This window comes from Nymphaea colorata, chromosome 12, assembly GCF_008831285.2.
Source record: "Nymphaea colorata isolate Beijing-Zhang1983 chromosome 12, ASM883128v2, whole genome shotgun sequence".
Classification (NCBI taxonomy): Eukaryota; Viridiplantae; Streptophyta; class Magnoliopsida; order Nymphaeales; family Nymphaeaceae; genus Nymphaea; species Nymphaea colorata.
The window spans coordinates 4,078,867-4,104,216 of NC_045149.1; the positions used below are offsets into that span (position 1 = coordinate 4,078,867).

At 35.6% G+C, this 25,350-nt stretch overlaps 1 protein-coding gene across 1 annotated transcript; it reads right to left on the reverse strand.

The window, feature by feature from the left end:
- Positions 1 to 20,097: 20,097 nt before the first annotated feature.
- On the reverse strand, positions 20,098 to 24,601 carry LOC116266124 (WAT1-related protein At2g39510-like). The gene is made up of 7 exons (XM_031647226.1): positions 24,061 to 24,601; positions 23,859 to 23,921; positions 23,652 to 23,768; positions 22,404 to 22,632; positions 22,009 to 22,167; positions 21,703 to 21,854; positions 20,098 to 20,454 (listed from the first exon to the last, which is right to left on the reverse strand). The coding sequence occupies exons 1-7, from the start codon at positions 24,240 to 24,242 to the stop codon at positions 20,262 to 20,264; spliced, it is 1,095 nt and encodes a 364-aa protein (XP_031503086.1). The 5' UTR covers positions 24,243 to 24,601; the 3' UTR covers positions 20,098 to 20,261.
- Between the last annotated feature and the right edge of the window lie 749 nt (positions 24,602 to 25,350).

Consider the following 25,350-nt stretch of genomic DNA (forward strand, 5'->3'; position numbering starts at 1 on the left):
GACTTAGCTATAGGCTCTCAACCAGCCAACAGCCAACTGTTCCCTGCTCTTTTATAATCCAATCAAGTGATAAAAATTTTCCTCCCCGCACACAATACAAAATCTCTAGCTCAAGCAGCCCAATAGACTTGATCTTTATGAGCAATATTCTTTGTTAAGGATCATGGTCCACAATTTCCAATGACTGCAAGACGTACCATGAACCCACAAAGAGTTAACCATTTTCACCATGCTCCCATAAGAAATTCAGTTTACTGGGAATTTTGGAAACATTGAAATGCTAAATGTTAGATGAAATAGAACATTAAAAAATTGCATGATCTGAAGATTCTTCATGAACTTTAGAAAACAAACATAAGAGCAACCATATACAGCTCTCACATGAAACATCTATAAAAAATTCTGGCAAAAGTAATCCATACTAAGCTTGTCTTTAGCTAAATATAACAATTGTAGGAGGGATGACATACTCACCCATTCTGGTTGGGACAGTTTACACTAGTTTGTCAACCGTTCTCCAAGTAGATGAAATGTTTGGCAACATTGAATTAGTGAATATCAGAAAACCAGATAGAAGCAACAATGAAAATATAGACATCAACAAGAAACTTACGTAAGTGTTGACAAAAGCATCCAAACACTATTCTACATAAAACTACAATAACATGTTCTTGTAAAGACCCAACAGGAAATATATACTCCTAGATATCGATGAATTTGTGGTTGACATTCTTCCCAACAGTTAGATATGCCGCTTGAATGATTCTCGAACACGACATAATACTTATGTCGAGGCATCATACTTGATTACCTATGAACATAAGCATAAACATCACATTTTAACAGATATTAAAGTGTGATGAGCTTATATTAATCTTACAATAACTAACAATTGTAAAACATAAACAAAACAAACATATGAATAAATAATCATCATCTTCACAATAGAAAATGTGTGTGATAAGTTACCACACGCTTACAATTTTGAAAATCTATGATCATTTGAGATGTTATTGAAGTGTGTAGGTCATTATTGGATTCTTGATGAACACTTTGTGTTGCACTTCCATGTTTGGTTAAAAACGGTGTACCCTCATTTGCATCGTAAGATGGACCTTCATCAAGATCAAATTGTTTTGCATGAGGATTATGGTCTAAAATGAAATTGTGTAGAACACACGCGGCTAACACAATTGCAACTTGTTTACGATAAAGAAATGACATTTGTGCTTTGGTGCAGGGAACCATCCTTTTAATAAACCAAAAGCTCGTTCAATAGTTGTTCTTAACGATGAATGACGATGATTAAACAATTCCTCTGCAGTGGTAGTATGTCGTGCCCCCCGTGCGTTAAGTTCAGAGAGATGGTATCGATGACCTCGATATGGAGTTAGTAAACCATGTATGTTTGGATATGCTCCACCGAGATAGTATTTCCCTACACAGTACAGTTATTAAGAGTTTTAACATTAAATAAATAGTAAGCTAAGACATTCACAACAGTCTATTAGTTGTTTAAGAAGGAGTAAATATTGTGTTCACCTATAGGTATGACAAAAGGGTCGATGTCATTATCTAGTGTATTGTATAATACTCTTGAATATGTCGAATTGCCTTCCCAACCCATAAAAAGATAGTGGAATCGCATGTTGAATCCAACTACAGCGAAGATATTGTATGAAAGAGTTCCTTTTCTATTATGATACCTTGATTGTTTTGTTGTATGTACACAGACCAGTATGTGAGTGGCATCTATAGCTCCTAAGCAATCCTACGTACAGTGGAAAATGTTAGTTGCACTGTAATTTTACAATGTAATATGTGATCATGAATTAGCTTACCTTAAAATATGGATAGGAACGAGGATTGAGGTGGATTTTGGATGGAGTGTCATTCTTCAATTGGCTGATGTATTACTTTCCCAATTGACATAGTGCAGGTAGGATAATGGTGACGTACTTGCTAATTGTTTGACCTGACTGTTGGAACGTGTTTTGACATGCACGATTGTGCTCATTATGGCCAACAATGAGTAGAAACATAGCAACTTGTTTCTCAATGCTGATTTCCTGACCATCTTCTACTAAATTTTTCTCTTGTAAGATATTACATATTGTAATAAATGAGTAGTGATCCATGCGCAGTAAGTCCAAGCAGTTTCTTGAATGGCCATTAATGACATTATCAATGAATTGACTACCAACATTTCTATATGGGTGAACAATTCGCCTACATCGATAAAGGCATCTAAAAAATATGAGAACAAAAACAAACATCACTTTCATCATAGCATTTTCTCTTCCCTCATCTGACAACATGACTGCAGCACTAGGTAACGCAGACAAAAGGTCTTAACATAAGTAACATGTTTTGAATTGTATAGAAGTTAGAACCAACACAACATTGAATTACAAAGATACCTGAAACATATGCTACTTACTATTGATAATTGATATTTTCAAGCAACCAAGGCACATATTCATCGGGGTTAAGGTTCAGGAAAGTGAGCAGCCTATCTCCATGCTTCATTAGTGTCAAGGCTCTTCTATGCAAGCTCCTATCAATCTCTCCTGAATTGAGCATTTCACGTAATATGAGTGCACATTTGTTGTTTGTTTGTGCTCTAGATGTGTTTGTCATTGTTTGAAAACTATTGACTATGTCATGCAATAACATTCGATAGTCCTCGTCAATTGTACTTAATCTTACTCTTTTGTTGGATGACTGTAGTAGGCTGTGAATCTTGTTGGTGATGGTATAGGAGCATTATTGTTCAACACTTGTGTGAAGGATACATTTTCATCAACATTCATCCCCAAATCATTGGTATGAGTTATAGGGTTCTCAGGAATAGGATTAGTCATCATGTATGAAGTACAATTATAACTGCCATGACCTGTGGCAGTTGACTTGCCATACACTTCATGTAACTCCTCATAGTGCTTCTATTTTTTCCATCCTTTGAATTTGCGCCTGACTGGGAATTTTTGCAATTTGGTTCTTAGTCACATATGTTAGAACTAGTAATTGACATGATGATGAATTTCATCAACTAAATGTTCTCATACTTACCTGAATGTAGACAGCCCAAACTTCATTATCAACATCTACACACTTGTTTGTTGGGTCCCAACCAAACCCGCTTGTTGCCCAAACCAAACCCGCTTGTTGCCAAAATTTGCTTGCATATATTGTCGTCTGCTTTTGTACCCTTCAACTTGTTCTTAATTTTTTCTATTGTGAATTCTTGCCCAAGCTTTTCCATCATCTTTTGTTCAATTGCCTTATAAGATTTTCCCTTTAATTGTCGCCTGACTTCATGCCAGGTAATCGTGATTGCTGAATGAGAAGATGTATAAGATATTATAGTTGAGCATCACTCCGTATGAGACTTTCATTTCTTGGGTTGCTTGAACCTTCCATAACTACTACAATACAATTCCAAGAAGATAGTATGCATGAATAATAAGTAGATACAAGAATCTTCCTAAAAATCACATACCATAAAACAAATGTTCATACATATGTGCTTTATCTTATAAAGTGAACAAACTTTTAAATCACTGTAACTGTTTTCTCTTAACTATTGATAGTAAAATAGCTTGTGAAATAAGAAATATATTAGGTAGAGGAATCAACTGCATTTTCTTAACTATTGAATCAACTTGTTGCCTCCTTCGCATTGTCGATCCAAAATATTCAAATTCTAGTAAAATTTAGTAATGCAAATAGAAAAAACAATACAGTTAGTGAGAGACGAATATACTTTTATCTCAATCTTAATTGATAATGTTTACGAACAATGAGATCGTTGGATGACAAAGCATGAAACCCACAAAGCAGCCATGCCGCCAAGACAATAAGCCAGTCTACAAAATCAAATCAATGTTATCATATTCATCAAATAGACACCACAAAACGTGTACATTTGCTTATGAATTGTAACTGCTCAACCTCAACAATTACAATCCTCTTGAGCTCTGAGAGTTCTTGCTCATAAAGGAGACGATGACATTCATTATGGGTTCATAATAATATCTTCTAGGTTTAAACAGGACATCAACTGGTTTCATGCACCACAATTTCAAAGAAGTTAGAAACGAAATGGGTAATCATCTGCAACCAAATCTGCTATTTTCTTAATATTTTCCAGCATCCATATGACCTTTGGATTAAGTAAAACATAATCGACTAAATGTGAAACTTCAAAAATCCATGATTACAGACTATTCGATTACCCTACAAGCAAAATTTCATGAAAAAACAATGCCAAACTAAAGGCCTAAAATCTGGGTACATAGCAGACACGAATGGTTTTCGTAGGATTAGTGAGAAAAAAAAGTTCATGCTCTCTTTCTAAGCAAGAAAAACTAGACGGAGAAAAGCCAAATGAAAGGCCCAAAATTTGGGTTCATATTTGATGCCAATCCAACTTATGCTAGAAAAAATAAATACAATCCTATGAATCGACCTACTATCTGTTGTGCCAAATGGAGAGAAGATGATAAACAACAATTGGGAAAAGGGTGAAAAAGAGGACGCCCTTACCCCGACGAGAAGCTACTGCTGGGCTGCACCGAACACTACAGTTGGGCTGTTCGTAGGCTAAAAATGATAAACGGTGTTGGGAAAAGGGCAAGAAAGAGGAGTAGGGCTGAGATCAGGGAAAAGGCAAATACGAAACAATGAGAGAGAGAGAGAGAGAGAGAGAGAGAGAGAGAGAGAGAGAGAGAAGCAGCCTATGCCCAACCTCGACAGAGATGCGAAAGAGTCCCTGCTATGGAGAGCTACCGTTCCTACTGTGGAAGAGCTACTACGAAGGGGAGAAGAGAGGCTGAGGAGATGCTATGAAGAGTCGGCCATTTCAACTTTCAACCCTCAAGGGGAAATAATGGGGCAGAGAGAGAGAGAGAGAGAGAGAGAGAGAGAGAGAGAGAGAGAGAGAGAGAGAGAGAGAGAGAGAGAGAGAGAGATCAATAGCAACAAAGTTACTTCCACAATCGCCGGTTGTTTGAGGGTCTTGCAGGGTGCTGCTTGCCTTGCGGCTGCGCAACATGAGCAATCAATGAACAGGGATGAGATGGGGTGCGACAGTGATGCAACTTATCTCTGCTGTCGAGTGCCGATAAATAGCGATAATGGAAACCCCAAAGTGAAGCAACCCGCGCTACGCACCAATGTCATCAACCCCGGCAGCAGACGCACAACGGCCAAAACCCCCTCTCCGAGCTTGTGAGACAGTGAAGCCCTAACGCCCTGTTTGGTTAGAGGGAAAAGGAGGAAAAGGAAGGGATTGAGCAATCCCTCCTTTGTTTGGTTGACTAATTAGAAAGGAAGAAAAGAGAGAAAGTTTGTTTGGCTGCGAGGGGAGGGAAAGGAAAGGGAGGAAAATGAAAGGAGAGTGTAGTGTAAATCCAATCCCTCCAAATTGAAGGGATTGGGAAGGAAAGGAAAGGAAAGGGATGGATTGAGCATTCCCTTCTTTTCCCTTCCCCTTCTTTTACCTTCCCTTTCCCTCCCTTTCCCTCCCTCCCTTTCCCTCCAACCAAACAGGGCGTAATGGACAGTATTACATTTTCGAAAATGTTTTTCCACTCTCGAGGGTGGAAAGGAATTTTCGGAATAATAATTTCGGAAATTCAATGGCCACATTTTGAGTCCCTTGTTTGATGGGGAGAATTAAAAAAAAAATGATTTTTTTTCCTAACATTACAATACATTTCAATGCTATCAAACGTCCCCTAAAGAAAAAAGTCATTTTGCACGGAAATTTGGAAGATTTCTTTTACCAAACTACCCGTCTTTCTTTGGAACCACAAATATGTTTCTAAGTCCAAATTGTTTTTTTTATCTAACTCTATGTATATTTTAGACTTTTGGAGCAGCAAGGTGGTTCACACATAAGGATATGAAGTTTGTATCCTATGGTTATTGTCATGCTCCGATGTTTTACTCTTCTGAACTGTAAACAATGACAAGTGTGATATTTGAGTTGAAGGATGTACTATAGATCGTTAACACCAGAGGAAGACCACAACCTTGCTAGTAATCAATAGGAGTTTGGGGATTTTGCCCTGCTGCTATTTTACCATGTAACATGGAAGTTGAAGTCAGAGATGAGAAGAAGGAAGCAGCAAATTAAGAATCAATGCAAGAAATACCCTCAATCGCAAAGGTTCACAAAGAGGTGTCTACTGAAAGAAAACTTGTTGTTTAATCTGTTCAGCAGGATGATCAATTCCAGAATATTACTTCAGCAAATGCTATGGTTTTGAAGGAAAAAACACCATGTATGCCTGTACTTTGTGTTTTCCTCAATAGTATGAAATTTGTGCCATCCATAAATTGTTTCTGTTAATCCTGCTTTCAATAATCTTAAGCATGAATTAGATTTATGCCATGTATTTACTAGTCCACTTGGTTTCAACAAAAACCAAAGCAGCCAGGAGGCATGTGAAATTGCCTATAGCTTAGGTCAAGTTTCCCCTTATATCATTAGAAGATATGTAGGGGAAGCATGGCAGAGCAAAAAACTCATGGGGTTTACATCCTTATCTGAAAAAGCCAAAGGCCAGCAATTGGAAGAATTCTTTATTTTAAAGCTAAAAAAAGTGAACATATTTGTGAGGTTGCCACTAATCTAAACGGAATGCAATCAGTGGGAAGTATTGATGGGATCTATGAAAGAAGGAGACGAAAAATGAAGACCCTATAGTTGAAGTAGAATGTATGGCTTGCAAGAATTCATGAGGGGAAGAAGAATGCAATCAGTGGGAAGTATTGATGGGATCTATGAAAAGAAGAAGACAAAAATAAAGACCCTATAGTTGAAGTAGAATGTATGGTTTGCAACATAATTGTACATTTGATTAGCATGGTAGTTGTTTTGGAAGATAATTTTGGTAGTTTGATGGAAAGTTGATTAAAATGAAAGAGTATGGTTCATCAAACGGAAAATTCATGCAATGGACATATCAATAAGTGGACTTTTAATACAACACCTACTAGAAGTAGAAAGAACGGTGGGGATGATGCATGGTGGAGGATTGCAACAAACGTTACAAGATAATAAAAAAGAAAATGATTGAAGAGTTTGGGTTTGCGTTCATGAAAGAAAAAATAAGAAATAAGTTAAAACTTGCAAACGTACCATGATGGCTTGGAAAAAAAATTTAAACACAAGTGGCTTTGGATGGTATCCTACTTCAAAGGGCTTTGAAATAGATGATCAAGTATGGACAAATTACATAATTGTAAGTCATACATGATTGTTTGCGTAATTATTTGTGTAAGTACTATTTTGCTACAACCGCATGATTGTGGGTGTTGTTGTAGAATATCTAGCTAGGCAGAAATTCAAAAATACTAAACAATGAAATATTTTGAAGATCTGGCTATCATATATGGAGATTCAAGCACCACTGACAACAACACGCATACGAATCCAGCTTGTTTGGTAATTAGGTGTTGATGGACGTGGACCTAATGACATTCAGTCATGGGAGTTTACCAAAAGATGTTATTGGGAGATAGTTTTTGTCAATTACGGAAGAAGGCACTATCTTATCCCTAATATTTTTACTTTTATTGGGTTGATTAGCATATCTGTTCTGATTAATTTTACTTTATTCATTGCTGACCATTTTCTTAATTTTACTTTTTTCATTGTGTGGTATAGTCTACAACTTGATAATTTTTTTTATTGTATTCTCTATTTCTGAATGATGTGGCTTTCTTTTCTATGAAATATAAACCAGTCTTGACATCTCTATTTTCAAAGTTAATGATAATAACTATACAAAAAATGTACCATTGATATGTAGTCAGTGTCCATGTTTTAGGTTCCAAGAAATGAGAATTTAAACAGGAATTACTATGGTTGAAATTTAACCATGGGTGCATAGAAATGCAACCTACATAGAAACCCAAATGGTTAATCTTAGTTATTTGAATTTTCATTTTGATCTTATGTCTTTAGCTCATGTTGATCAAAATTGAGAGGGTAGAAATCCAATCATGTACCTTACTTTCCAAGTTAAGATGTTTATGCCCTTTGATGATTACACATAAGCCTGGGCATCGAGCTGGCCCGGCCCAATAAGGAGTCGGGCTCAGACCGGCCCGACAACTGAAACCGGGCCCGAGCCTAGCCTGAGAATTAAAACCCAAGCCTGAACCCGGCCCGGGCCAGGCCCGATTAAATTAAAAAATATATGTTATATTTATATTTATATAAAATAATACATAAATATAATTAATCTAATAAAATATTATAATTATATATAGAAATTAATAAAATAAATATTTAAAAAATTATCAAACTTACTTGGGCCGGCCCGATAAATTATTGGGCGGTCCGATGCCCTTTTATTCTGGGCCCGGGCCCAAGTCAGGCCGAGTACCGGGTACCCGCCGGCGGGCCGACCCAGTGCACAGGCTTAATGACACACACATAAACATACTCACACACACACACACACACACACACACACACACACACATATATATATATATATATATATATATATATTATGCCGTCACGTAAGGTTTACTCAATGATGCATCTGATATTCATACTTATATCTTATTTAATTACTCAAAGGACAATCCTACTTGATGAACATAAATGGTTGACATAATTGTATAGGCAACAACAAGCATACAAATCCAGCTTGTTTGACAATTAGGTGCTGATGGACGTGACATTTTGTCAAGGGAGTTTACCAAAAGATGTTAAATGATGAAAGTTTATATAGTTCTCTTTCTAACCGTAATCTCCGGCAATTGATCGAGCTCTCTATTGTGCTCTTCAACAATTCTGCTCTAACCATCACCAACTCCTTCCCCTTCAACAATTCAAATGGGAAAAATAAGAAAGGAGACCTTGATTATTGAACGTCATGATAGATAATGTCAAGGGCCTAATGAAGGTTATGTTTTCAAATATTGAAGTGATGTCAGTATAATACTTTAACATAAACAATTTCTATCAAAACATTACATTCCTGTACACACAAACATAGATTTATCTTGAATGATGATGAAAACTCAAAAAAGTTATGAAATAACAATGGTGTAGCAAGATGTAAGTTGTCAAATATTGTGCCACTTTTTTAATAGGTTGGCCCATCGGGTTTCTAGTTATCTCGTGCTTTGAGACATTTCTTAAGTTTGTAGTAGCCAAAGCTCAAGTGATGTCACGTGTATTCCTACTCGAAGGGCCTACAAGTACATTAAATGAGGTTTATACTTATGAACTACAACATGGTGATATACAAATGACTAAATTCTTTCATATCCGTTACGAGGAGGACATGCATCAGTTGTCTGCTCTTCACTGCCAATATAACCATTACGTCTGTTTCAACTATTCACATAAAATTACAACAAGAAACAAATATGTACAAAATGGATTCATAAAATGGATTTGTATAATGCAAGGACATAAAAAGATATAATCACAAAAATTACAATATTGCATGTTCTTCATCCCTAAGCCAACAGATATCATTGTCTTCATTGATAGGTTGATTATTTGACGAGTTCTGTATATCTATATCATACTCTGTCATATGTCCCAATATGTCATACAAGTCTCTTGGTTTTGTTTTAATTGCAACATGACAATTGTTGTCTACTAGTTCCTCTACATAAAAAACTTGTAGACATTGAGATTCTAAAATAAATGATTAGTCCTTCATACATCTATAGTTAATATTAAAATGTGATCCCAAATTCGTAAACTTTAATGCCCATCTAACGTGTAGTCAAGACATCATACCATTCACATTTGAATAACATATGCTTTAGTCCCTCATAGTAACTGACCTCCATTACATCTGTGATGTATTCATAGTATTCGACTTCACCAACATTAGGAGTTTGTGCATTTACAAGAACACTACTATTCTGGCATTTCATGTTTATATCCTTATCCTTTTTATATGAGATCTCACATTTTGTGATGCCAAAGAATGCAAGACCCATGTTGAATGTTGTATGCCCATGCAAAACCAATGTTGTATCTCTGTTTGCTTGTTGGTTCTTTTCTTCTCAATTGGATGCAGAAGTAGCAGAACTCATTGGGGTGTTGAAAATTGAATAGCTGCTACTTAATGAACTTGAACTTCCTACCAATAACTGAAGGATGGGAACTTGAAAGGGTCCAGAGCTAGAAAACAAGCTGCAGCACCTTGAGTGGAAGGCTGAGACAGACTGTGTACACGTAAAGTTGGATGGACTCTTCTAGTAGTAGCTTCTCTCTTTGTTGTTTCCCTTCTAAAGACTTCAAGAAATGGATCATTTTCAGCCCCTCTGAGTCGTCGGTTAGCAAGATAAGTAGTATTCATAGACTCAATATGTAAATGAAGAGCCTCTACTTGGCAATGAAGACAGTTGCAGCAAATGTATTTACAATAATAAAGAAGAAACTATATGGATGCTAAAATTTCTGATTTTGAAGCAATTACAATGACAATTAGATGTACATAAATATCCTAAATAACATAATTGTGGTAAAACCGCAATGAAAAACATGTTATTTACGTTGGCAGCAATGCTATGATCTCGCCTTTCGTCACTAACATCCTCAAGATACTGATTTCTTTAGATCCAACCTTTGGTAAATGTGGGCAGACAATGTATTCTAGCAAAGCATGACCATGGAGCGGTCTTATCTAGTCTCGTTCACACAACCAAGGAACCCACTGCTGTCAATTGTTTACATGTGAAGCTTGTAGAAGCAAGAAACTGAAGTTGGCACATGCTATTATCACTTGTTTAGAAAAATTCAGTTCTTCAACATTTAGTTGCTTCTTTTTCATTTCAATGGAAAGCCACATAAATCGTGAAGAAAAGAAATAGAATAAATATGATACAACTATTTTATTTAACACTATCAGAAAGTTCAATTGATAACCAGAGGTTGAATCACAAAAAATGAAAAAAAAATCCGAACCTCCAAATGCTTAGCCATGTAATTTGCATTCAAATTAGTCAGTTTTCAAGCTTCCATAATTGGATACCGTCATTGCAATGTATGTATAGGAAATGAGTAATATTAGGCCTCATCTCCATGGTGCTGCAGAGATGGTACTAGGAGGCTGAGCTTGTTCAAATTCAACCCTCCAAGTCCTTATGCTGGTATGAGGTAAAACACAATTGGCAGATAAAGGATGCATATAATGGACTAGAACTGAAGTATGAGCGCGTCATGCCTCAAACAACATATTAGTTGTGCCCCATGATATTCAAGTGCACGATGCTGAATTAATGATTCTAGTGCAAGCAAATTCTTTGTTCATATTGCTGGATAAGGACAATCTGCAAACTTCACCATCACTATTCAAACATATTCAAGTAAAAGCTGAAAAATCAGCTCAAAAGTTTAAGTACCAGCCAAGGTTAGGCACCATGAACTGAAAACAAATCAATAACACAAAATCATGTGATTGATTACAAAAGTGTAGAATGATATTTGGGTTCAAACTATTAAGAACAACTTAAAACAATAGATAGTTAAATTGAAAAATCAAATGTAACTTTTCTTATTTTCTCAACTAAGCACTAATCTTACTATCCATCTTTTATGATTGTCCACATGTTGTTATATATATATATATGTGTGTGTGTGTGTGTATGTTGAATGCAAAAATGGGAAAGGGAGAAAAGTGACAGGGATGTCCTCCTTGATATCTAAGTTTTCCTTGAAAACTGAAAAGCAACAAATAGTCAAGCTAGAGGTGGTTCTCCAAAGGAAGAAATATGGTGCTTATGAATTGTCAGTTGTAGATGAGAAGTGGATATGAGCTTCTTGGAGCATAAAGAAATGGAGAACTGTACAAAGAAGTTAACACAAACCTAAGTGACAATTAACAATGTAGTCAACCAAACTAAGAGGTAGGTGTTCTTAAACATTCGACGAAGGTGAGCACGTCATCGAATTTGCATCGTCAAAATTGTTATTTGACAAATCTTGAAAGAATGGATGTAAAAAAATAGGAAAACAGTTCAACAACTATAGATATGATAAATGTAACGACCAGCCCAGTCCTACACTAAGCCCAAACTCTTAGTGCATGTCATTTGAAGAACCAAACATGAAGGAAGCAAGTGCTCTCAATCACATAAAAAGTAAAAGTAGACAATAGCAAGTACCTTTCATCCTTTGGATGCTATAATTCAAGAAGACTGTCCTTAATGAAGCATTCATAGCAATTTTTGTAAATCTGAATACTCTCAATGACATAAAAAGAAAGAGAACACAAAAGTGAAGCTACTCTCCTGCTTCAGGCTACTAAAGATCAATGCATATTTAAACATGTAACTACACAGGATAGTTCTCATTAAGATCAATCTTGAAAAACAAAAACATGTGAAGTTTGTTCATCTTCAAAGAATGTTGTGCTGGTGTAGTAAATATCAGAGATTCAATGGCAGCTATAAACGTATAAACAATGGGGAGAGAGATAGATTGAGATAAGTACCAAAAAACTATTAAGAAAAACATATTTACAATTATAGTTAGAATTTTCCAACAAACCAACAAAAAAGATCCACACTTCTTTGAGCCCCTAAAAAGTAAACATAAAAAGAAAAGATACATTAGACTAATGAAGAATATAGTTCTTGAATAATCACATGTTTTACTATACTGAATGCTTACCAATTAGTTCCCCGATGATGGATTCTTTCTAATAATTTCCTTGAGCATCTTCACTTGCTCTTCCAATTGGTGTATCATATCTACTTGATTTTCTTGCATCTTCACTTGCTCTTCCTATTATTGTATCGTATTGGCTTGATCACCTTGCTCTTGAATATTCTGTTATTTGATTTAGCATTGTATTTTGTGCCATTAATTCACTTTTACTTGGAGAAGCATAAAAATATGTGGATGGTTTAACTCCCATCTCGTATGCACACACTCATCCATATTGGTCTAGCCCCATAAATTGTGACAATATATCTATTGGATATGGATCATCTCTAACACCTTTAGGTAATTGATCTCTTGGTTCATTGATTCGATTCTACAAATCAATGTAACAGACTATAACATGTTTACTAAAAAGAATTGAATTACAACTATCATTAATAATATTTGATTATACTTACAATTGCTTCACTCACCGTTGGATCTTGAGTACCACTTCTACATGTCCGCATCATAATGAATACTTCAGTGGGTGAAGGCTTTGGTTCCCCTTCGAGAATCTAGACAACATAGCCAATTAATAATAGACAATTAAATAACTAACAGTAAACAAATAACATTTTGTTTGACTAAATTACTTTTTCTACATGAAAATGAGGAAAAGTCTTTGTGCTTGTCATATGAGACAACTTCTGCATTGCATAGTCAATTTTGTTTTAAACATTCTGCTCCTATAAAATAAAATTAAAATTAAAATTTGATGAAAATAAAAGTAAATATGAAATGACCATACACTAACTTTTGATCTTCTACTTTGAAAGTGTTTGATTAAAGCCCTCCATTGATCTTCATGGATTGTAACCTTGTCATGCAGTTCTCTAATGTTTTATGTTTTTCATAAACTTTTTTCATCTTACATCTCCAACTTCTCTACAATTTTACATATTGTTTCATTACCCATTTTAAAGTAGTTCCCGGACCTTCATATTTGTCATGCAACACAAAAATATTTAGTAATATATATATTTTATACTCAAGTACGAGAATGAAGAAAAATAATGTCTCACTACTGTGACCCACTTCCACACTTCATCCTTGCAAATCTTAGGTAATGTTCTCAATGTAAAGTAAGAGAGTATTGTTACTTGAAGGTTATCAACCAACATATCTATGAATGAACTTAGTTTTATCACTCAAATAAGCAAAAAAACTTCTAATTGAAAGTAATTTGTACCTCTGTAGAACAATTTGATGTTCATGACAAATTCTTAAATTGAACTCCAGACTTATTACAAGGACGAATATTAACATGTTTAATATGTTTCCATCAAGTTTCAAAACATACAGTACAAGTATTACAATATTATGATATTGTTCTCTTTGGTAGCTCAATCAAGTGGAGAAGATGTGTTGACAAGTATAGTTGGCACATATGTTCGAACCCAAGCAGCAACATCATCACTTGCCTCTAATATTTCAAAGTTATAAGATTCACTATTCCAAAATTAGGATTTGCTTCATCAATCATCTCATATGATGTAGACTGCTATCTTTGCACATCAAATAAGTTTTGAGGTCTCAATTTCACAACTACTTGCAATCTATAACAATAGGATCCTCTACATAAAAACCTTATTCAACTTTAGATGCAAGTACAAATGGTTCATTATCCATACATTTATATTTAGAGGTTACAAGTACGAAGTCATACTCATCCTTTTACATGCCTTTAGAATGTGAACTCAAAACATCAAATCATCTGCATTTGAACAATAGGAACTTCAAGCCCCCATAATACTCAACTTCAATGATATCTCTAATTATACCATAGTAGGTAACTTCAACAACAATTGGATTTCTATGTTTTGCACTGAAGAAACTTGAAGTTTGTGTAGTGACAATAACTCCACTAGTTTGGGTTTTCCTATTTCTTTGTCTTTCAAATGTATGAAATTGAGTCCATTTATGATAAAAACTTTATATTTCTTTACAACTTTCTGAAGGCATCAACTTGTCATTCACTTGTTGGCTTGTACTCACATGATAAGTTAGATGAAAAAAAATTAATTAGTATGCATTAAAACTCGAATTGCAGCTATTATATAATATATGATCTTGAAACCATTCTAAAAAGACTGCAATCTCTCAATTTGATGAGATATTTTATAATATTATCTTCTCATCAACTTCAAATGTCACCTATTAGATGACGAACTTATGAATAAATTAAATATGTATAATCATTTCAAGGTTTAGGTTAAGTTAAATTGGCATTTTACTAAAGATATGGCACCACTAAGGTATGATTGAACAAATATATGTATGTACTTGTTGGAGCATTCGATTGTCTAGAGTAATCAATTCATATGCTCCCAAAAAACAGCCTCTTTGTAGGTATGTGTGACTTTGTATTGGCACATTTTCATAATTTCTTTCATGCTTATTAAATTGTGCTTCTATCCTGCTCAAGTACCTAGAGCAAAAAGTTAAACTTCGATTGGCTAAATATCCTCTGGTGATACTTCCTTTTGGTTGACTTTTATTACATACATACGATTTCAGCATGAGTGAATATCTTAAACAAAAAGTCATAGTAAAAGTTAGTACTTACATGTTAATAGAAATCATAAATTGATCTCACATAAAATATTATTTGCACTCAGCATTCAATCAGACACATCTAAGGATACTTTATAGGTCTGCCAATAGAATTTCACGAATTAAGTGAATGAGTAGATGAATCATGATGTCAAGAAATGTTGGTGATTTTTTCTTTTCAAGCAACATAGTGGCAATATAAATTTATCTTGTAAATGCTTCAACTCATATTCTTTTCCAACTTTGGTACGTGTTTTTTTTAAGAAGATACACAACTCAATCAACATTATACTTATGTTTTTTTTGGTAAAGATCTTCATGCAGTCAATGAAAGAAACTGATGGATTAGCATATGACAATCATGACTCTTTAATCCGATAATTTATAGCCCTTTAAATGCACACGTATTGAAATATTTTATGCATAACCACGTAAAACCTTTAATTTTTTTAAGACTGAAAAATATGTTTTTTTTTTGTCATGTGAAAACATGCTGCATATAATAGTATCTTACCGGTTCTATTTTATTTTTTTGGATGGACTCCTTGCCTTATATTCATTGCTTGTAGGACCAAACGAGAACTATAGTGATTTTTGTCTTCCCTTTCAGGTCCAACAATATACCAATTACATTATCACATGCATTTTTTTCTATATGCATTACATCTATGTTGTGACGTAACCTGTTGTGCTTCTAGTATGGCAAAATGACAAATATAATTTTCTTTTTGTAATTATAAGGCAGTTGCCCATGTTTCATTATTTCTAGTGCATCAATTTCAGAAAGAGGAAGACAAGCACTTCTCATTTCTTCATTTTTAGCCAATAATAATATGTATCATTGTGACATATAAGACATGCAACTTTCCTTTTATACTCCATCCCGATAAGTCTCTATAAGCTGAAAAATCATTTATTATTCACAACAATGCAGCATACATTTTAGAACACTGATTTCTACTTGCATCATAAGTTTCTATACCAACATCTCAAAATAATTTTAATTCATCAATTAGCAGTTACAAATAGACATCTATTGTTTAATTTTGATTCATCAATTATCAACTACAAATAGACATTTGTTGTTTCTTCAAGAATATTTGGCTCATAAATTATCAACAGCAAGATCATGTATGGTTGCTTCGTAACATCCATGGTAGTATGTTATATATAACAATCACAACCGACTATATGTTGTATGATGTACTCAAAGACTATATGTTGTATGATGTACTCAAAGTATGAAAGGCATCAAACCCATCACTTGCCAAACCGAGTCTAACATTACAACTGCCAAATGAAAAAAATTGAATGTAACTCATCAAATGATCTCCAAGCTAATGAATCAATTGGATGCCTTATTTTACCATCTTTAGTGCAACTTTTGTCATGTCATCTCATGTCTGAAGCAATCATAGGTACATTCTCTAAAGTCTTGGTATTAGTTGAAAGTGGTGTACAATCTTTGTAGCAATCTTCCAAGGTTTACTAGAGTTTTCATTTGTAGTATTATTCATTTCATCTGTATCTCTCCATCTTGCAGTACCACAAATATCACATTGATTTTTTGTCAAAAGATTTCTTCCAAAATAGACAGGCATCTATCTTATCATAAGTCATACCCAATTTAGTAACTTTCTTTGTCTCATAAAATTACTCTTTCGAAAATTGCTTTATGTAATAATTCCATTAGCATATTAAATGACTTGTTTCTCCATCTATATGTGCACTTTATGTGAAATAGTGGAATAATGATAGATTAGCTTTGAGAATTTAAGACATCCATGATACAATTTTTTTCTGGCATCTTTTATCAACTTTATGTATTCATTATTATGTAATTCCCTTGATCTTCCATGTCATCATCTGCATGGTCATGCAACACATCTTTTACTTCAAATTCACATGCATATCACCTTCATTATCTTCTTCTACTTTGTCATCACAACTTTGATATAGCAATAATGGCTCACCATGATAATGCTAGTGAGTATAATTTTGAACAAAACCAAAATATACATAGTGATCTAAACATCTCTTATTGGTTGACATAGATAGTTGTTGCACTTTACACAAGGGCACATTATTTTTCCATTGATAACTACACTATTTGTCATGGCAAAATCAATGAAACATTCAGCTCCAGTCACATATTTGTTACTTCTTCTGAAAAAATTTAATAAATAAATTTTAAAATTTAATTATGCAATACCATTTTACAGTTGAGAAAAAGAAAATATTACCTATCTTTGTGTTTCCAACTTCGATCTTCCATTGTCAACAATCACTTTTTTTCACTATATTTTATCGAGCTAATAAAAACAAACATATTAATATACAAAACATCATAGATAAATTAATTAGTACCAATAGAGAGAGAGAGAGAGGGAGAGAGAGAGAGAGAGCAAATTGCATTGCATTGGATCCTCATAGCAGCCCAGTAAGTAATTTTACTATAGCTAGATGAGGGTATGATGATGGTGTTGATAATGACGTTATAGTTTGGAAGTGTGTTATTGCCTACAGGAATTAGTCTTGTAGCTCTGCGTAGGTACAGCAACCACCTGCCAAAAGTACCAAAGCTATGCAGTCAAAATTGACTAGGATGAGTGTTAAGAGTTTCTTGCATGCAAGTGAGAGAATAGCTTCCAAAGACCCAAATCATAGCTACTCAAATAGTTTCCACCAGATTTCTGCTTAACAGGAGAACTATTTTGCATAATGTGAAAAAACTTGGGTGGGAGGTGAAAGAGCATTACATTACTATTGATGCTTGATACATTAATCTTTTGTCCTATTATCTATCTTTGCTTGGAAAGTCATTTGGCATAATGGCTCCTGATGTCATCAAGGTACATGCTGTACACAACCTGGAATTAGGGCATAAGTTGCACACAAATGTGTGATGCAAAGCCGATCAACGTACTTCCATGGAATCCACAAGCCTACCACTCATAAAATATTATTTCTTCTTCCTTGTTTGAGTCCAAAAATGTCTTGAAGAAAAACATAACAGTGTGAGCAATGTAAGCATGACAGCTCCACGGCAACCCATTGTGTTCCATCCTCTCATTTAAATGTACAATCAAATCTGATGAACTTTGTGTTGAGATTGAGAAAGGAAAAATGTAGAAGGCCAAAAAGGAAAGAAGAGTAATCATTTATAGTCATTGCAAATGGTAGGAAGCAATGCCTTCAGCCATTGCTAAAGGAACCAATCAATTGAAACAATCAACCAAACAATTAAAACAATCATTATGATATTTTCTCAAGCTGATTTTCTATTTCTATCTTATCTGTTTGAGATAGACACAGAGAGATTTGTGTTCTTCTTCGTTGGAATCAACCAGAAGCAGGCTAAATCGAAGGTTTCTGTTCTCACACAGTTTTGTATAGTCTTACACTTCCTCAACAAGCTCCCTAGTCTAATTTGAGCATCAGAATGTTAACTTTGAAGTGACAGCCACCATGCGGAAGCTATATTTTTCAAGTATAATAAAATTTTCTTGTGTACTCTATAAAAAACAGTATCACATGTCAGCTGCTGCTTCAGCAATCAAGCTATAAAAGCCTATACTTGCTTTCACATGGACAGTATTGTTGCTGGAGTGAGAATATCTTAAAAAAATGGGAAGCAGTATGGCAATCGGAATTAGGGAGTAATCATTTTATTCTTGTAGATGATTGAAGAAAAAATAGATTAAGTTCTTAGATATGGCTATTTGTGATTAAATTTTGTTGGTGGATTATTTGCATTGTAAATTTTGTGCTTCAGGATTGTTGCAAAGCAAAGTTGTGTATTGAACTAGTCATTATTAGTGCATGTACTATACTAAATTCACCCATATCTAGAAATGTTTGTTTTTTCTATTTGCTTGCAACTTCAAATTATGAGCTTATCCAGCAAATTGGGAAGAAAATTGTTCAAAAAAAGGTTGATGGATAGTTCATTTTCTTTCTTTTACAATATTATGGTACTGAGTCTCTTTTTTTCTTGGAAAAATGGGTTTTTTTCCCTATAAGTTAGGCCATAAAACAATTCATCTTTCAATTATAACCTGAAATCCAAATCCTGGTTAATTAAGTCTTTGGGCTTGGCAGTGTTCAGGGAGGTTCGAAATAAGATTAACATGATGAAACCACCATTTACCTTGAAGGAGGCCCTTAAGGAAAGCGCTGAAGCAAAGGGCGTGAGAGCAGGAAGCAAATCAGAATTTTTTATCGCAATGATAGCGACCAAATTTGCATCAACCGAAAAGAGGATGGAGTTGTGCTAAAATTTAGGACTTCCTATCTTATCTTTCTTGTACAGCATGTATGTCTCGTCAGATTCTATATATTCGTGAGAACAATATTTAGCAACAGAGATAACACACATGATTGTTCTCTCTCCTAATTCTCGTTCTGACCTATAAATTTATTTCATTTAACAGCCAAATTAAAGTACTACATGAGAAACAGACGCAGCTAAATGATAAGGGAATCCAAAACTAGTGCATGTTTCTATTACATCACTAAAACTTGAGCGCGTTGTGGTTTGTAAAAGGTTCATTATCAATCCGATTAATTAATTTATACTAATTACGTGTTTCAGACCAACATTTCTGTGGCCCCCAAACATTCTTTTTTTCTTTTTTTTTTTGTTGAGATCACAAATATTGAACAGACTCAATCACTTATTGGAGACATAAGACAGTGACCACCCTTGACCACCAGTGCTGCTGTTGCTTTCCTTGCATGGACTAACAAAAAAGCTAAGGGAATAAAAAAATGGAATATGTAGAATAGGAAGTCATTAAAGTATAGGCAAACAGATTGCGTTTGAATAAATTATAAAATCCATTCTTACACGTCCATAGTGTATCAGGTACGTTATGCGGCAGAGACATCAAAACCAAGGGAAGAAACACACACACACACATCTTACAACATCTTATAAGAGCCCGTGCCAAGAAGACAAAGTTCTTGAGCTTATTTCTTATTTGGCAAAATCGTGCATGCACAAATTCTATATCTCTGCCCATTCCTTGGAGTTCTTCTCCTGTTCCAACTGTTGGGTTTTGGTTTGGCCCTTCATGTCTGATGCAAACACCTTGTCGAACTGAGGCAGAAACTCTCCATCCTTGACATCCACTTGATCTTTGTCCTTCCCCCAGAGTACCAAGTAAAGGCCCACAATCACAACGATTGCTCCCAAAACACTAGAACAATTATTAACCCACTGTTAGTTGCTAAAATTTTAACACACACACACACACAGATATAAATATACGTCTGACAGTCCTGGTTTATTGCAACTTTTATCCATGCGCATTGTTTACCGAACCTTTATCCAATCCCACTCCATAACAGGTCAGGGCATCAACTAACAAATAAAATGAGCGAGGTCCCCACAAACATTACAGGATATAACTATGTCTAGCAGCCATATATAAATAAAATGGGCGAGGTCCCCACAAACATTTTAATCTTATCCAATATACAGGATATAACTAGATCTAACAGCCATATATATATATATATATATATCAGTCGTCTTAATTAAAATAGGTATACAAGATGGATTGAACACAGTTATGCATACTTTTCTCTTTCCCTTGTTTTGAAAGACTGCAATTCATAGATTAAGTGTTCATAACTTGAACTTTGAGCTGCACCATTACAAGAGGGAATACCTTTTCCGTTGGAAATGGTTTGCGACAACTATTTTTTGTCCACTTGCTCAAACATCGTGCATGAGGTTGGACGAACGCACCAAACAGGTAATATTTGGTTGGGGGGGGGGGGGGTGGTTTTGAAAATTTTTAATTTGTTCCATGTAAACATTTTGAAAAATATTGTTCGGCCCCTCTACAAATTTTTAAAATACCATTCGGCCTCTTAAGAAACTTTCTAGCTCCGCCCTTGTCTAAACTGGTTCTGTGTGCATCCCCATATAGGGGTGTATAATGACCAACCTAGCCCTGAATAAATAACAAGGAGAGCTTTTTTTACCAGGACAAAGAAAGGAATATGAAAAAGTTCAAAATCCAAAAAGTATTTTTTTTATAAAAAAAAGTTCTAAAATAGCCCAATCGTTTCCTTTTTCTTTCTTTTTTTCCTTCGTTGCATATTTATGCATGCAACTCGATCTCGTTTTACTCAGCACATTGTAGTCAAAAGTTCAACTTTCCAACTGCGAGATCCCCTATATAAAGACTCATATATTTTTGGTGAGACTGGTAAAAGTGGGTAAAATGTTGCTAAATGCTTTAGGATGCCTTGTGAAATTAACCGGACGAAATAAAGTTGATTTATTTTTTTGGGGGGTTTAAGCCTCGACAAAATCATGAGCCCTTAGATCGTCAGAGTGAACAAAGTATATATATGAGATTATGAAGAAACATGGCAGCTGATGTAGTCGGTTGCGGGTAAGATTAATTTGTGAGATCTAGCTTCCTAGTATGTACCTTCCAACATACAGGTCCTGGCCAACAACTGCATACGCTATTAACGCCACTAAGATGGTGCAGAGAGGGTTGAACATGGTCACGAAAACCGGACCCTTCTGCTCGGAACACCAGAGCTGCGTGTAGACCAGCATGCCTGAACCTATGGCCCCCTGCAGTTGAACATTTTTTATCAGCACAGAGTCGGCAGTCACTCAATAGAGTAATTAAAGGTAGCGATACTAACGTCTCTAGCTAGTTATCAGATGCTAAAAGTAATTAGAAGCAGTGAAATGGATGTTGCGATATAGAATCATGAAGGCTCACAGAGTAAATGATGCTCCAGAAGCTGACGTCAAAACGAAGGGCCCAAGCCTCCGGTTTGCGCTCCACGAAAGCCGTGAAGATAGCAGACTGAGCTGCTCCAATGAAGGACATCCATGTGGTCAATGAGATCTGTGCAGGATATCGCTTCAGCGTGCTGGCCTGTTGTGTCCCCATGCAAAACAGAGAAGCCAAGCTCAGTGACGAACTAAGAGTAAGTACTAACTTGTTGATGCTTGAGCCTGTGCCCGCTTGTTATAGATGGGGGGAGAGAGAGGGAGATCAGAGAGTCTCCAATGGAAAGCTAACTTGGGTAACATGAAACCAGTAACTGTGATATACGTACACTAACAGTTGTAGAGATCGTATTGAAGACAGATGAGTTGTGGATCTGATACCTGCATGACATACCACATGGCCCAAGTGAAGCAGCTTGTGATGCAGAGGATAGAGCCCTTCACCCAGTCCTCATGGACGGTGCCACCATGGATAGAAATCAAAGCTCCCCAGGGCCTCTTGAAGTCAGGGCCTTTGTACATGGACATTATCAGGGCTCCTCCTAACGATACTATCGTGCCCACCACCTTCGCTGCCCCTCTTTTGCTTCTTACATTCAGTTTCTCCATTCTTAATTATGCATATGCAGTACACCGACAAGGCAACCAAGTAAGCAAATCCTGAATACTTTTAGGTATATGTGTATATATATATATATATATATATATATATATATTTTATATATAGATGCTTCTCATACTCTGCTCTGAATTAGATGAGGCACAGAACCGGAAGTACAAGTTCAGAAGTTCTATCATTTACTGGAAGTCTTAGCTTCTGCAATGTTTCATATATATTCTGTCTTCCACTTATGGTATAACTTTTTGTTGTGAATTTTATTATAGAAAGGCATCGGATTATTCCAAAATTTATTTGTAAAGGACTTAACTTTAATTTGCTCACAATTGCTAGATGGGGTCCTACATACGCTGCTCCTGTTTCTCATTAATAATTGTATTTCATATAAGTCAGTCAGAATAAATCAAACATCAATGATAATATGTTTTAGTTTCTATTTTGCAAAAGTGGAAATAAACCTTTTTAAGTCATAATGAGTACGAAAAGCTATATGATTCATACTTTAAATGATATGATTGAGCTGTATTATTCTGGTACTAGTCGTCTGCCAAAGTCAGGTCTATTTAGAATAAATTAAGCAAGTGGCCAGCTGCATGCTTCTGTAGCTATAGCTTACAGGGATGTATTTCTAGATGGAAGCTTCTACCAGTCTCTATGCGGTTTCGCCGAGGATCGCACTGTGAATTTCACAAACGTACATGTACACAAAGATAGACAAGCACAGATGCACACAGGCACGTATAACGTGTAACGAATATTTTAATCAAGAAAAGTAGAAAATGTATTAAGGTACTCCCATAAAGAAATTAAAGAGATTTAAGGATGGTGTTTTGATTTTACTTTGAAAAGACAAAGTAGTTAAAGATATTTATAGTTTGATAAAGAAAGGATGTTTTCTTTATTCATATCTGAAGCATCATATGCATATAGACTTTTATGAAAGAATTAATTGGTTTATTTTTTGTTGAAAAAACTGCTGCATGGTTCAAAGAAAAATATTTTCTCCTTACCCAATCATTACTGCGACTACGAAGGTGATAGAAGCAATAGTGTTGATCATGGAAGCAACAAACGTGGGAGAAGTGTATTGGAGGCTTGCAAAGTACAAATTCAACGTCAAACTCCCCCTGTCGAATTATAAGAGAACAATTTTTCAGAAAAAAGGAAATAAAAAAGACAAACCAAAGTTGATCTCACAAATTAACTCGTCTTAGTACCCAAGAAGTGAGAGCACAAATATCTCCAAGAATAGTAGTATTGTCAACTTCGGCTGCATTTTCCTGTAAAAAAGCAACAAGCAGAACATGTACATGATTAACACAAAACAAGCATATATGTCACAAGAAAAAAAGAAAATGACAACATGAAGGCTTTGATAAACGAATCAAGCTATGGAAAATTAAGCATGAAGACAAGTACCTCTCCAGGAAATAGGCAAACGGCAGCATAGACAAACCGGCGGCAAGAAGCCTGTAGGTGACGTAGACAAAAGGATTCAACCCATTGCCGAAAGCTGCCTGAGTAATGAAGTAGAGGAAAGAGAAGCCCGTCTGCGTCACCACCATCAACAGGTGTGCCTTGAACTTCTTCATCATCCCCATCTTGCTTGACCACTAGTCTCTTGCTTATTCGAACAGTAGTCGAAAGCCTTCACAAAGGCGAGGCCCGTACGTAGCTGGATCGCTAGGAAAGATCACGTAGTTATACTCAAGAAAGAACTGCTAATGGAGATAAGAATAGAAGACTGGCAAACTGCATGCGGTAATTTGCCTAGGTGGCGCTACAAGTAAGGGCGCCAACGTCGTGGATTTGGATTAAACAATGCGCCAGCTTCTCTTACTGTAGCGGGGAGATGTTAAAACAGTAACCCTTCGTGGACAACCCTCGTGGTTGATAGCAACCAACGAGGGGGATCGAAATTGATTGAGGGAGTTCAAAGGAGTAGTACTTTGGGAAGCACAGGCTGCTTTTTGATGGTGCTGTAACAGAAACCAATCGCCTTCTTATATAGTGTTCCCTCTAGCGAGCGTCAGAACTCGGGGCTTTTCCTGAAAGACAAAAGGCCCAAAATGTGGCCCCGATTAAGCACTCTCTTCGCATTAAGAAATAGTTATTTAGTGGCCGAGCTGTCCAGCACGTCTGGTTTTCCCGGCAACTGACGGAGCTGTGAGTCATACCAAGGAAAGGATGGGGTGGAAGCGGGCCAGAGAGGTGGGTGCCCAGTGACGGCTTATGCGAGAGGGTAACATTATTTAGAAGAAGTGCTTTGGTCACCTTCTGCATGTTTAGTACCTAATATCATAGCCAGTGGTCCTTTCTTACGATTTTGATCATCCCAACTTAAGACAGTGGCGCATCGATATTTATGAGTGGGTAGGCACGTGCCCACCCTCTTTTTGAGTACACATTGAGGAGATCTAGCATGCATTTCTGCTTAAACCATTAGTTTTATTTGAGTTGATAAAATCAGACGGTTACGGTTTGGTCAGGGATGAACTAGCCGCTTTAATTTTGATGTTTAAACTGTTTTTTTTTTTTGGAGTTTAACCATACTCTTAAGAATAGGTTGATGCAAAATATATATTATGCAGTTTAATTGTTAAACTTAAATAGTGTTTTTATAATAAAAAAATGAACGGCCTCATAGTACTAGCATTTTGATAATAAAAAATCCACTTATTTCATAAAAACAATTTGAATCCAAACATG

What these genes read in the sequence shown, in the direction of transcription:
- LOC116266124 (XM_031647226.1), bottom strand. Translation starts at nt 24,242, where the DNA reads ATGGGGATGATGAAGAAGTTCAAGGCACACCTGTTGATGGTGGTGACG. An exon ending in CCATGTGGTATGTCATGCAG is followed by an intron (nt 22,168 to 22,403) that starts GTATCAGATCCA and finishes GGGACACAACAG; the next exon opens with GCCAGCACGCTGAAGCGATA. An exon ending in CAGGACCTGTATGTTGGAAG is followed by an intron (nt 20,455 to 21,702) that starts GTACATACTAGG and finishes TAATTGTTCTAG; the next exon opens with TGTTTTGGGAGCAATCGTTG.